Genomic DNA, 14,930 nt, shown 5'->3' with positions numbered 1-14,930 from the left:
CTGTAGGTGTGAGAATTCTTCCACCTTAGCTGGTGTTTGATAAAGGAGACATACAAAGAGGTGTGTGTGTGTGCAGCATTTTTTTTTTTTAATGATTCTTGTACTATAGAATTCCCATCTTTCCTAGCTTATGAGGTCCTGGTGATTACAGGGTTGGTGATGACACTGTTTTACCTGCACTTCTAAGATAAATCATTTGTTTCTAGCTTGAATAAGATTTAGCCCATCTTCTTCCAAATTTGCAGGCATGTATCTGGTAACAGGAACAACTAATTTGAAGACAACACTATGCATTACAACAAATACTGTGAAATTCATATTATTTTGCTTAGTGAAATTCTGTATCACTTGCAGTTTTTTCTGTTTTAATACTATTTTGTACTCCCTTTAAAAAATAAAAAATATTTAAAAATAAAAAAAATAAAAAAAAAAGATTTAGCCCAGAGCAGGGTAAATGCCAAGTGCAGCTCAGAGAAGCAGAGATAATGCATAATTCATGGTTTCTGAGCCTGCCTCACAGTCTGAATAGAACTGGAGGCGGCCTTATGGTATAGAGATTACCTCACGTTTCAGAACTGAAGCATTTTTGAAATGAATTGGAACACTTTTTTCCCCCTCTCTCCACTGGATCACTACTCTTCTTGACTGGTTTGTGCCTGTCTTACATTCTTAAAATAAGAAAACAGTGGAATTTCTTTTAAACGATAGTCCATTAAGAGAATGAATCACAGTAGTTAAACATTTGCTAATTTCTTTAAAACTTATAGTTGGACAACCTGAGTTGTATTTTGCCACATAAACAAGCATAGAAAATAAATTATTTGTTTTCAGGATAGAGACCATGAAATCTGGAATCCTAACCTCCTATTTTAAGTATCCTTAATTCATTAATTCTTAAGAAACTATTTAAGTGAAAATAATGACGTCAACTGAGAAAGTAGAATGTGCTTATCTTTGGATGTGTTGAATCTGAATTGCTAGCTGTTTGGAATGTTTCGTCTTCACAGCTACTCCGATGGGTAGTTTCCTTACAAAAGCAGTCACTGCGGTCAGAAGCAATGGTCTCTGTTTGTGATTTGAGGAGGAAACTGGTCTTCCATATTGCATGTCTCCTTCGTGAGCAGGAGCCTACCATTTGCACCAGTGTCTTCCGTACAAGAGGCCAGTCATGGGGCTCACCACCATCTCGCCATTCCTTCTGTGTTCATACCAAATTTTGGGCCATTTTTACTGCATGTGTACCCATCAAGCATTAAGAAAAAAATATCTTAAAAATCAACACAATGTATAAGTAAATGATTTTTTTTTAAGTTTAAAACTCTTACCACTAGGGTTTATTAATGGTTTCCCCCCCCCCTTGGTAAACCCTTTCTGGTGGTTATTTTTTTATTTTCTTTTCGCTGTCTCTTACAAGGAAAACAGGACAGAAACATGTTTCTTTACCACATGGAAAATGCACTGAATGCTCTATCTCCTTGTTGCTTAAAACTCAAAGTAATTTTTCATTGGCCATCACCTTCATTGGAGGATTAGAAATGACACAGCTGAGGAATTGCTTTTGTTTTGAGACAGGGAAGATGGATAAAGGATTCAGTGGTAAATCCTGCCTAGGTGTAATGAGCTGCACGTGTGTGCGCACATGTGTGCGTGTGTTTGACGTAGGAGTAGAGAGCAGCGGGTTCTGAATTTTGTGCTCTTTGTTTTCCTTTGCAGAATTTAAGGAGAGGATTACCTCAGGTTCCTTATTTCAGTCTCTATGGAGACCGAGAAGGTGCTTATGGACATCAAGGCTCCAGCCTTTTCCCTGAGGGTCCTAACGACCATGTCTTCAGTCATCTTCCGCTCCACTCTCAGCAACAAGTGCGAGCTCCTATCCCCATGGTGCCAGTTGGTGGTATCCAAATGGTTCACTCTGTGCCGCCGGCCCTTTCCGGCTTACCTCCTCCACCCACATCGCCTCTGCGGGTGGAGAGCTCCGTGGAGAAGAAAGGGGCACCCAGGGAACCCTTTGGGAAGGATCCCTATGCTTCTCCAAGTCAGCACGAGAAACGAGCGCTTCACATTCTGCCGTCATCTGGTCTACCTAGCACTCCCTCCTCCCCTCGGCTCTTGATGAAGCAGAGCACTTCCGAAGACAGCCTCAATGCAACAGAGAGAGAACAGGAGGAGAACATACAGACTTGCACAAAAGCCATTGCCTCTCTTCGGATTGCCACAGAAGAGGCAGCTCTGCTTGGAGCTGATCAGCCAGCACGGGGGCAGGAGCCCCTCCCCAAACCCTTAGAAAGCGCACATGTTAGCATTAGACACTTTAGTGGGTCTGAGCCAGCTCAGCCCTGTACCTCAGCTGCCCACCCTGACTTGCATGATGGTGAAAAGGACAATTTTGGTACAGCACAGACTGCATTAACTCACTCCACATTTTACAGCAAGAGTCACGTGGATGAGAAACAGTTAGACTTTTCCAGCAGCAAGGAATTGTCTTTAAGCACAGAGGAAAGCAACGAATCTTCATTGGAAAAGAGTCAACTACATTGATCTGAGATGCATGGAGACTTTCATTTCCACATTTTCCCCTTTTTGTTTTTGTTTTTCTAGAAATAGAAGTAATCAAGTTTGTAGTATGCCTGTCCTAAGTTACGGTAGTTTGCTATTATATATACTTTTGTTATTTCAAAGGAATTAGGTAAATTAACAAGTCATCATGAGCCTGACCAAAACAAAAATTTGAAATTAACCTATTGGGTCTGGTACTTTTAAAATTGTACAGATGTTTGTGCCTTTTCTTTACTTTGCTTATATTCTTATAAGCATTTTTTAGCAGTAATCTGTACATATTTTAGAATTTGTGTATCTGCTTTGTAATAAATGTAATTTCTTTCCTTTTTTGGACACTTGGATCTAAATGATGTAAAGCAAAACAGCATCAATATATATGTGAGGTTGCACTAAAACATATTTTTATATGACAAAAACTGAACAGCTTTTATGTACAGCTCTGATTCTGTAATACTAATATTTATTTACTTTGTTTCATAAATTGTACATTTTTTCTTAATGTTGTGGATTGCTTTTCTATGTGAAGCATGGGATTTACTGTTGCATAACTAGAACAAAAATGTACATTGTAAACAAGATATTTAAATTAGAGTATCTTATTCTGCACTTATGCATTAGTTACAAAAGATAAAGGATGTATCAGTCAGTTCTTAACCCTTGTAAATTTTTTTGTCTCTTGTTTGCTGGATTGACTATAATTTAAGAGCTGATTGTGGTTTTAAACTGATAGTACCGTAAAGCATTAAAGTAAACCATGTGCTATTGTGAGTTTTTTCAAAGCTTTATAAATCAGTTATAAATAATATTAAAAGTATTTGGTCTTATGTGAACATGTTGATCTATATACTCATCTAAAAATATGGGAAAACATTCCGCCCCATGTAAATATGTACAAGTGCATCACTGGTACAATTTTATGTAACTCAGTTGGACACTAGGTTGCCACAGACCTATGCTAGGGTGTCTTTCAAAATTACAGTGACAAAGAACATGGGACTATAGAGCTTGGTTATCGGCCGGCCCGGTGGCTTGGCGGGCAGTGCTGTGCGCTGCCCACAGAGAAGACCTGGGCTGAGACATCTCCTTAGTTCTTTCTGCACAGGACAGTGGGGGGAGCTAAGGCCACAGGGAAGGGTCATGCTTGGACTCTGAGGGTTGGGTGTGCAAGTGCAGAACATGGCTGGAGACCTGCTCCCTGCTCCTCCTGGGAGCCTGTCCATAAGGTAATGGGGTTGACGTCAGCACTAGGGGAAGTCATCTTCCCCTTTTGAATAGGGGGAGAGTGTCACGCTCCTAGCTATCTCGGGGCAAAGGAGAAGAGGGGGTTTCAAGAGAAAAGAACGTTTGGGCAGAGGAAGTCTTTTACATGTAACATTCAGAATGGCTTTGGATTCATGTTGAAGATTGCAAGAGTCTTGGTAGGTCCAGAAGAGCAGAGCAGAGGGAGGGGAAGCAGCAACATGTGCACACGCACACACGTGTGTGCACACACTCGACTAGGTTATCTTTGTGCTATATAGTGGATTATAATTCTGTGAAACCAAGTTTGTATAATGAATTACATTAAGGAGTGTTCTTTAAAAAGAGAAATAAATGTACAATTACATGCTTGAGGTGTCTAGTTCTTACGTGTTGGTTTATATTTCAATTTACTTTTTTTTTTTCTCCTGAAAGAACCTTGATGCTGTGCTGGCCCCACACCTGGGGGACGTTGAGGAGGCAAATGACACATGGTGGTGCACGCCTGTAATCCCAGCACTTGGGAGGCTGAAAACAGGAGGATAACTATGAGTCTCATCTGTGCAGTGAGACCCTGTACTAAATACATAAAAAAAGAACTTTGACTCTAGCAGAAAGCCATCTGTGTATAGAGCTGCTAGGCGTGCCCACCTTCAGTCACATTGAGTGTGAATGCTTTTTACCACTGAGAAGATAAGCCATTGGCCCCCAGAGATCATCTGATGAGAACAGTCAGTGGTCCCCACGGTGCAGGCCTTAGAAATGAATTCATCCCAGCCCAAGCCTGAGCACGGGCAATACGTATTGTATCTGGAAAGAGCCATGAATCAAATAAGTTCTCATTTCTTTCTGGTTTTCTGTCAGTGTGCAGACACCTGAAATTCCACTGGGGAAATCTCTTCTTTAGTTTTGCTGAGATGCCTAACGCCAAAAATCCAATTGAAACCTACTGGGAAATAACTGTGAATCATAGTTCTCCTATTACAAAGAGTAGAACACTTTTAATGATGAAAGGAGAAGCTCACAGATGGTCAAAAATCTCAGTATTTCCATTATAAAAATCTCCAATTGGTAGATTTACAATTTAGCTATTTTATCTTATAAGTTAGAGTGTCTTTGAATTATGCTTTACAAAGGGGAATTAAAGGTCAACACAACCTGCCAGCTTTGGGTCTGTCTTTTACCAAGAAGAGTCCTTGAAACATTTTGATTACATGTGAGATGACATTTGTGTCTTACTCATCATTGATGTGCATAGTTTTTGCACATGTGTGTGATCCTTCTTTGCTTTACCTAATTCACCACTCATATACTCACTTATCCTGCAGAGAGTTTTCAAGAGCCTCGTATCAGATGATGCAACAGCAAGCACTTAGAATGAGGAAGAGGAGGTCTGGCATGGAGCTCCAGTAAACTGGAGAGGCGCTGTGGGAGACAATGCACATAATACGATGTTAGTGTTCTAGTAGGTGCACGTTTGGCTTGTTCTGTAATCACAAAGGAGAAAGCAGTCATCCTGCTTAGGATACACAGTGGGAGACCGCATCGCCAATGTTGCCCTGGAATGCAACCTTGGTGCAATGCACTGATTAACTTTTTTTTTTTTTTTCCGGACCTGGGGATTGAACTCAGGCCCTTAGGCTTACCAGGGAAGCACTTATTCTACTGAGCCATCTCTCTGGCCCCTTGATTAACTCTTTCAACATACTTTTTCATCACCTACGTGGGGTACAATTTTGTATCCTGGGTGAACAGTGCTACGAAAGAAAGTCTGCTTTCTTAGAGTTTTAGCTCCTAGTGGAGAAGGCATTTGTTTTATTTTTTTATATAATTTTATTTTGAAGAATAAAAACGAGCAAGAAAAGCAAAAGCAAAGACAGAAACAGGGTAACAACTACATACATTACAGATTTTCAAAACAAGAGTAGCTAATTAACAGTGGTTGATGTATTTATTGTGAAATCTGTTGCTCAGATTAACAGATATAGTTACACAAGACGGGAGGTATGATTGAATGTTACCACATGCTTTCAAGAAATCTTAAATTTCTCTCCTCATATTCTCTTATTACCTTTAAAAATTTTACTTTAAAGAATATAGTGCTAGTTGATACATTAGAAATGGTACACATTTAGGAGACTAAAATAACAGGTATTTCGGTCATGGTTTTAGACATATTACTGTCCTCAACGTAGTTGCTTAGTTCACAGATATCAGCATAGAGTTAGTCAGGGTGAGATTTCTACACATTAACTGCTATTTTCAAAAACCTGATGGAAGTTCAATCCCCAGTACTACAAAAAACAAAACAAAACAAAAAACCTGATGGAAATTCTTAGAACAATGGCCTTATCCATCTTGTAAACATACATGTATGGTTTTTTTGGCAATTGTTTCAAAAAGGTAAAAGAAGTGTTGGTTGATCCAGAATTGTGAAGCAGTAAATGATGAAAAGCAAGATGGTACCAGCTCCATGGCTGTATATGGGGTGACAGATAAACTGAAAAGCCAGAGTCCAGTTTCTATATTTATTCCTCCTACCTGGCTGTACAATCAATGAGGGAGGCAAAGAAAGATGACAGCAAGAAAATGGCCTTGCTGTGATATTGTCAGCATTATTGTGAAAATAAAAAGTCCCATCTGACCACATACAATAAAGAAAATGAGTTCAGAGGAGAGAGAATGGAGACAGAGCACTTGGAAGAATTGCAAAGTGACAACACATCCATGAGAGAAAAAAGGCAGGGTCACTAGCCACCGAGGAAGGGCACTTGGGAAAGAAGGGACAGTTTTGCCGATCGAAGAGAAATTGATAACAACTAGGCTGGACTGACTTGGTGTTAGGGATGAAAAGGATTGTAAGTTTTAACTTGGGCAGTGGAACAAGAATTGTGTCAACCCACAGAGGAAGGCCTGTGCAAGATCGAGGTAAAGAAAATAATCCTCTTGGACATCAGAATAAGCCCAGCCTCAGACATGAATGGCCAGAGATGTGTTTGCCAGCTCTTGTCACTCAGTCGTGCTGAGAGTGCTAAATTAGATGAAGTCCCTCAGGGTATCCCAAGGCATGGGAGAGAAAAACAGCATCCAAAGGTGGGCAAGGACAGGGGAACCGGCGAAATGTGCTTGAGGTCACAGCACATCTTGTAAGCTGCACCAAGTGATGCATCATCTCGTGGCATTTTGGAAATAATTATTTCCAAAATATTTTGGAAATCAATTATCATAAGCTTTCTCCACTAAGTTTTAGAAAGCCAAATCTTAAGAACATCTTTGTGGTGTGTGTGTGTGTGTGTGTGTGTGTGTGTTTGTGTATTAAGAACAGGATTATTATTTATTTTTATGTATTTAGTACAGCATCTCACTACACAGATTGGACTTGTACTGATTCTTTGTTCCTGCTTTTCAGCTTCCCAAGTGCTGGGATTATAGGCGTGTGTCACCACGCCCAGTCTGAACGGCCATCTCAGCATGCCCAGGGCCAGGGCTGGCAGGGCACACATGGGATCAAAATCATGCCCAGCCCCTGATTTTTCTTAAGCAGCCACTTTAATCTGCTGAGATATCTGGCTGGCCCTAAGAGCAGGTTTATTATTAGGCAATCAGATATTGTTAAACTAACAGGTTGGAGAGATAGCTCAGTGGTCTAAGCTCCTGCCTGGTAAGTTCAGGGACCCGGGTTGGATCCCGACCATCACATACCATGCCAGCCTTGCACTGGTGCATCCAGCTGACCACTGAAAACGGGTGTTGTGGTGCACACCTGTAATCCCAGTGCTGGGGAGGCTGAAACAGGAGGATAGCTATGAGTCTGATCTGCGCAGTAAGAATCTGTACTAAATACATAAAATTACAAAAAATAAAAAATAAAATAAACTAACTTGTCATTTATAAATACTCCAAAGCCTCTGGTCCAGGGAGATTAGATGAAGCTTTCAAAGAGAAATAGAGGATTCATTGCAGGACCGAGGCTAAAAAGACACTTCCCAACTCTCTATCCAGATTTGCTTAAATAAGTTTCCAATTGTTTATGTTCATCTCACTTAGATCAGCATCATACTTGCAATAAATTTACAGAGAATATTTTTGGGGTTGAATACTGTAAAATAATACAAGAAACACCAAACCCTTTTTCCCCTGGGTATTCCAGGTTATTATTAGCTTAGACTATGTTGTTAAATATAGTTGCATCTACTTCACCACTTTATAGATTTTTTTTCTCCAGGTGTTGTTTGTCATTATGCAGAACGTAAGTTAGCGCTGATTTTTGAATGTGGAGAATAATATGCCTTCGCTATACTCTATCTGCAATAACAAGCTAGATTTAGTCATGCAGCAGGTAGCACTAAGGAAAATGGCAGAGATAATTTTATTTGCCATTAAAATGTGCCTTGGGTTGGTGAAATAGTGCAGTGGACTAAGCGCCTGCTTCGGCAAGTACAGGGACCAAGGTTTGAGCCTCAGTCCCTCATGATGAGACAGCCCCACCCGCAGGGTGCACGGAGCTGCGAGCGAGTCCAGGCGTGGTGGCCCACGCCTGTAATCTCAGCACTGGGGAGGCTGAAGACAGGAGCATCACCACGAGTCTGAGTCTGAGCTGTGTAGTGAGACGCTGCATCAAATTCACAAATGAAAATAATAAATGATAATAAATAATTAATAAAAATAAATAGATAAGTAAGTAAATAAACAAACTGTGCTTTGACCATAATTAGGAGAAGGTTCCAAACTTTGATTTCCTGGAATTCTCTGATGGTCATATTCCTGAATATGACCTTAACAAAAACTAAGGTCATATTCAGGAACATCCAACAAACAGATTTTATCTTCTTCCGCTGAGGACCTCCACGTACTTCACAGCGAGCGTTACATTGCTGGTGTGTTTTGTGCTTCAAGCTTTGAACCTTGCTGAAATGTAAGGTTAATAAATATGGTTTGATATGAATAAAATTTCATTTCAGTGGAACAAAAATAGGTGTTAATTCATTACAGTCATGTTAATGAAAATATTTTAGAATGTAGAATAACTGCTGAAGTACCTAAGGATGTATCAGATGGTAATAGTGATCTGGTCATATTCTCCAAGACAAAATGGAAAAAAAAATCACACAATTTCATGAGTATATAAAAAGACAAAAAGCTGAAAAGTTCAGTGCAACCTCTGTAATAGAAAAAAAAAAAATGATGAAAAAGCAGATTGGAAGAACTAAAAGAAGACAAAGAAAGAAAAAAGTGGGGGCTGGGGAGATAGCTCAGCAGTCCCAGCACCTGCATGGCAAATGGAAGGATGGAGTTCAGTCCCTGGTAGCACATGCCCTGTGAGCCCCTCCGTGTACTGTGCCTGCTCCTGAAACCAGGCTTGGTGGCACACACCTCTAGTTCCAGCACTGGGGAGCCTGAGACAGGAGGATCACTATGAGTCTGAATTGTGTAGTGAGACCTTGTATTAAACAAATGAATAAATAATAAAAAAGAAAAAATAAAGAAAAAATTGAGAAAAAGGAAAATAAAGCAAGATACAAATAAAAATAAAACAAGATTAATTTAATTTAAATGGGGGTGCTAGGCTTATCTGGGGCTTCTATTCCACATGTCTGTCTCTAAACACTGTCCCTCAGCACTGGTTCACCTGACTTACCACCCTGCTAGTGTCTCCTGTCCATCTGTGAGCCCCAATGGCTGGTGTTTCCCCATCGCCGGGTCCCACTGAGGCAGTCGGAGGGGCCGGTTGACTGGATTTCTCCGTCAGGGCCAGCTGCTGAGTCGTGGATTTAATGCTGTATGGGATAATCCCATGCCTCTGGTTGCATCTGTCCATCCTGTGTGCTTATTCAGGGTCCTACTGCATCAGTGGTGTTCCTGCAGGCGTCTAGGCCACTCCTCTCACCGGCTGAGGTGTGCTGTGGTGATGCAGGAAGGAAGCGGTGCAAACCCATACCCCTCTCACCAGCGGTGCCAGTCACCAAGCGATCTCTACCTCCTGCTTTTGCACAGGAAGATGATCTGTGTGGAGACAGCTTCTGGCCATGAACTGAAGGTCCTGCCTTTCTCTCCAGCTGACTACAGGCAAGTAAACCAGAGGAAAACAGAAGAGGGAGCCAGCCTAGGGTTCTGTCCTGAAGTCATAGTGCAGCAGGGCCATTCCTCTAACTGTGGTAACAACAGGGGAGGTGAAAGGGAGCGTGTGCAGTGAAGTTTTCTTCCTCCACCCCTCTGCTCTGTGGACTCATTAGCCATGAATTCTCTTTCCCGTTTCTATTTGGTTGTAAGTAAAAAATTCATACTGTAGATTTTTCACTCCTTGGAGAAAGCCTCCTTCACCAAGAACCTACTTTTCCTCTGAAGGCCAATGACTGCTTTCCTCTTGCAAGAAAGGAAATGGAAATTCGTGCCATCCTGAGCCAAACCAGCTACACAAAGAAGTTAAGAAACTGCACCTTGACAAAACTTGGACAGCTTTGGCTCTCTCAAGGAGAGATAAGCCCATCAGAAAATTACTTGAGTAACTAACTTCTCTGACACACGAAAATAGATGCATGACTTGCCCCATAATCATGCATGAGAAAAGTTCATTCATGACAAACCATGGATGCAGGGTATGACCATTTAATATTGGTACAGAAACCTAATTCATAATGGACAGCAGCATATTTCCTAACTCATTTCAAGCCCAGCCACATGGTCAGACCTAGTTTAACAGAAATTTACACACTGAGCACTAGTGAAGGGCAGCAGACTCACCGAACTAATGACATTCACAACATTAAAAAGCCCCACATTCCTTAACACACCCCAGAGTAACCTTAAAGTCCCCAAAAGATAACACTTTGTTGCTTATGTTAAAGACCAAATTAACTTAAATGTCCGGATTTGGATAGCCAACTACCTAATTTAAATATCTTAACATCCAATTTAAATATCCTAATATTCAAATATCTGCCACCTCAGCTGCCTTCCCCTGGGACTATCATTGTCTACATGACAGAGAAGGTTCTAATTCAAATGCCCAGAGATTTCTGGTAAGATCTTGGTATTTCTGCTGCTGCTCAGTTATCTGAGTTCTTAGCCAGGAAACACAGTGCATGTCCAAGACATGAGGTAGGTGCTAGGAACACTGTACTACCCTGCTCATTCTCACCGTTGTAAGAAAGGAACATGACCTACATAACTCGCCCTTGGTTATGTCGCTGAATTTCAAAACCAGGTCTGTGATTCCAGAATTGTTTATTCTGTTATTTCATTATGCATTTGATATTGATTTATAGTTGTGAGCTTTCAAAGGAAACTCCCATTTCTTTTATTTGTTGACTGACCACTCTGCTAGCAAAGCTCAGGAGGCAAGACTGCATACGAGCATGGGAGCATTGAAGACAGAACACAAGTTTATAGAGGGAGTTGCTGCAAGGGGACAAAAGCCTTAACAAGAGACTGTTAATCAGGGCTGAAATTGTGTGTGGGTGTCTAGCGGGTGAGAATGGGCAGGTGAAAGCAAAACACAAATAAGCTCACTAGTCCTGGAAGCCCACTGGAAAGATTCCACCAGAGGAAAGAGTGGAATGTTTGGGGGACCCTAGCACAAATTCTACACCAAAAATGTAAAGACTGTGGAGTGCCAGGAGGGGATAAGAATAGATAAAGCTAGGGAGTGAACAAAAATAAGGTCTTGCACGACCATGGAGACTCTTTTTAGGAATCTAGGCATTAATCTAAAGATGTTATTAGAGGTTGCTAGGTGGGAAATCCTGTGATCAGATTTGCAGTTTAGTGAGCCGAAGAACTCTACTGTGGATTACACCATTCAATATAAGAGCTAAGTCTATAGGAAGCTGTGGAGCTTTTGAAATGGGACTGATTCAAATTGATTTGTGCCATTCATAGAAAATAAATGCCAAATGTGAAGACATTAAACAGGGAGGATATCCAGTATCTCCTTAGTTTTTACCGTGATACCAGTTTAAAATATTATTTTGAATTTACTTGGTGAATTAAAATTGTTTAAATTGGTTTCTCATGTTTATTTTTTTTGGTATCAGAAACCTTGCAAGTGTACATGCAGTTCACAGTATTTCTGTTGAGTGGTAGAGGTGAGATGATAAATCTCAGGGGATGAGAGTCCCACTGAGATCGACCAGGTAGCTATACCCATGCGGGTGATCTGAAATACTGTGCTCAAGGTAGAAGTTGGACCCGAAGTACGGGGAGGACAGAGAATCCAGGCACAGTGGTTTATTAGATGCAGGGCTCTTTGAGGAAAGCAAAGTTCTGGAGATGAGCTGAAGATGACACAAGGTTGGGGCCCAGCCAGAGGCAGGTTTGGAACACGTGGGCTCAGCTTGGTGACACAGCCTTCCTGGGTGTGGAAGGTCTATGGGACACAGAAAACAACAGACAAACAGAATGCTTGGATCTGTGGCTCTTCATACTGTATCAGTAACAGTACGGGGCATAAATGAAAGTCTATCATATGTAAGGTATAAACTATCTCGTTCAGTGCTTACATGAATATATTAGTCTATAAAAATAAGACTCTATTCCCCTCTTTTTTTATTTTGTGGTTGTATATATATTAAGAAGAGGTCTAATACCTCTTCTTAATATATATATGTATATATATATATATTTTTTTTTTACCCTTTTCATATAACAATTTTCAATATGGTACCCTAACTGTGTAAATAACAGGAAAGAAATTTGTAATGAAATCTTACCTATTTCATACTTACTTTTCAAAAATATCTTTGATACATGGCCTTACTATGCAGCTTGGACTTGTAGTGATCCTCCTGCTTCAGCCTCCCCCACTCTAGGATTACAGGCATGCGCTACCATGCCTGGTCTCAGTGGCTGGCTTAGCACACCTCGGGGTGTGGGTGGTGTGGCATGTGGTACTGGGGAACGAACCCCAGTGCCGGTGCTTGCCTAAGTAGGTGCTCAGTCCACTGAGCTATTTTGTTGGCTTACTTATTTTCATGTATATATGTAATGCATACTTATTTTTATGTATTATATGTAATAAAATCATTTATTGCAGCTAAAGATTACAGAAAATTTTAGTCAAATTGTTAAGCATTTGCATTTCTGTGTAGATCCTAATGAGTGTACCAACTACATGCCCACAGTTCGATCCCTGGCACCACATGCTGCGCCAGCCCTGCCCCCAGGGCAGGCTAAGTTGGCAAAAAAAAATACCATTGAGTTATGTGTGGGCAATCAAAAAATAATAAAATTTAGTGTTGCCCTCCAACTAGTTCTTGTCTTTAAATTCCAATTCATCTGTAAAGAAAGTGAAATAAGAATTTGGGCAAAGAGTTCTATTTGAGTTATATTTAAATTAACTAACTGGATCTCCAAACATACCCACTGTCAGAGGAAAAATGGTGCATTATGCCTCACCAAAAGATGGCAAATACCTGGGTACCAAAAATTATTAAGATAAAAAATTATTCAGTTAAAATATTTAAAATGTTATGTATCAAATTTTCAGGATCCTTTTACATTGAAAAATTAATCACTCAAGTCTAATTTTTAAATGTTTTTTGATCATATTCTGTAGGGACTTAAAGTTCAACATATCAATACTTGATGAAAAATACCTGTTCCCTGTTATGCCAAAGATGTTTGATATGCAGATAGATAGTGAGGTTAAGCTTAACAGCCTAAGTTGTATGGTAATAACAATAAGCTTGTCTTCTGGATGGTTAACAACCTAAGTTTGCAGACCAGAATTAGAGAAAAAGGAGGGCTGCAAAGAAAGCCAACATTTTGACCCTAGCCTTCCAAGGTCAATTAAGACTTAGAACATATGAGAACTTGTACTGTAACGTCATGTAACTCAGTAGTGTCCCAAATTTTCTGATCAAGGAGATTATGGGGCCAAAGAGGAAAGTGATCGATGATGTAGAGTGTGCCTAAGGAGAGTCACATGGAGAGAAAACATTCTCTCAGGCTTTCACAGCGAGCACATTGGCCAAGCAGTGGCCGTGACTCATCCACATGGCTGACACTGACAAAGGTTCTACAATCTGAGGTACAGGGTCTCAGGATAAATCCTAAGGGGATTTCACTGACCTTATCAGACCCAAAAGCTACAACTCTTCTTGCATAGGTCCTGCTTTATCTTGGTCTTAATCATTCAGCAGAAAAGTATAAAAGCGAAGTATTAGAAGTAAAGCCATGCTGTTATGTTGGGGACTCAGGTGAACAATTTCTGACATTGCCAGTCAAGTGGAAGACCCAATACTATTATGGGCTACTGGACTCTTTTAGAATATTTTGCTGAGTTAACACACCTATAATATTCAAATAACAGGAATTAACCAAAAAAGAGGATACAGATGAAAGTCAAATTTGTATCTGTGTATTCAAAGTGGTTAGGATAGATATATAGTTACATTCTCTTAATGAATAGAGGGATTTGTTCTAATGGTGTTTGTAAATAGGGTATCATGTCCGCATCTTGTACAGCAATTAACCACTAGGAAGAATGTATGCAATGTGTTAATTATTGAAACTGTCCTACCAATTTGATTTGAAACTGACTCATTGCTATTTGTTTATCAATAAAATTAATGGAAAAAATAAAAAAAATAAAATGTAAAAATTGACCACTCAGTAGTTCTAATCATATTGTTTAAGATTCTCTGCATTTCTAGAATTTGGGTGAAGAACCAAATCAGCACAACTAGTCTTCAATAAAATGCAAATTACATAGGCAGGTACTGTCATTTTTTTTTTAAGGCTCTGGGTAGGGCTGGTAAAAATGAATGTCATCAATACAAATAAGTTTTCTGGGGGGCCTGCCCATTAACTCAGTTGTTTAAGTGCCTGCTTAAACAAAGCACTCACACGCAAGATGCTGTGGTTCGAACCCAGATACTCACGTCAAACCAGAAATGCCCTCAAGGCATCTTCCAGCTGCCCCCCCCCAAATAATAATTTTTCTGTCCTGTCTTCCCTAAACAAAACAAACAAACAAACAAACATGCCCAAGAAAAATTACAACATGAATAGTTACTAACTTTTCTAACAGCCTGTGCTTCTCCGTTAGTCATCCACATTTACATGAGATGGATAGATTAATCAACTACACCTTAATTTGAAAATGAAAACATCACCACAGAAACCTTCCTTTC

The 14,930-nt window shown here is 40.2% G+C and overlaps 1 protein-coding gene across 4 annotated transcripts in view; it reads left to right on the top strand.

Annotated features, from left to right (window-relative positions):
* Nucleotides 1-4,165, top strand: part of Hivep2 (human immunodeficiency virus type I enhancer binding protein 2) — a 194,829-nt gene extending 190,664 nt beyond the window's left edge. For all 4 annotated transcript variants that reach the window (XM_004628548.3, XM_023712167.1, XM_023712169.1 and 1 more), the window contains exon 10: nt 1,714-4,165. In XM_004628548.3, the coding sequence (XP_004628605.1) occupies nt 1,714-2,538 (825 nt within the window). In that variant the 3' untranslated portion in view covers nt 2,539-4,165. The remainder of the gene's footprint in view (nt 1-1,713) is intronic.
* Nucleotides 4,166-14,930: the final 10,765 nt, after the last annotated feature.

The sequence above is a fragment of the Octodon degus genome, unplaced genomic scaffold, assembly GCF_000260255.1.
Source record: "Octodon degus isolate 3935 unplaced genomic scaffold, OctDeg1.0 scaffold00024, whole genome shotgun sequence".
In the NCBI taxonomy this organism is placed as follows: Eukaryota; Metazoa; Chordata; class Mammalia; order Rodentia; family Octodontidae; genus Octodon; species Octodon degus.
This window is presented reverse-complemented; position numbering and strand designations above follow the sequence as displayed.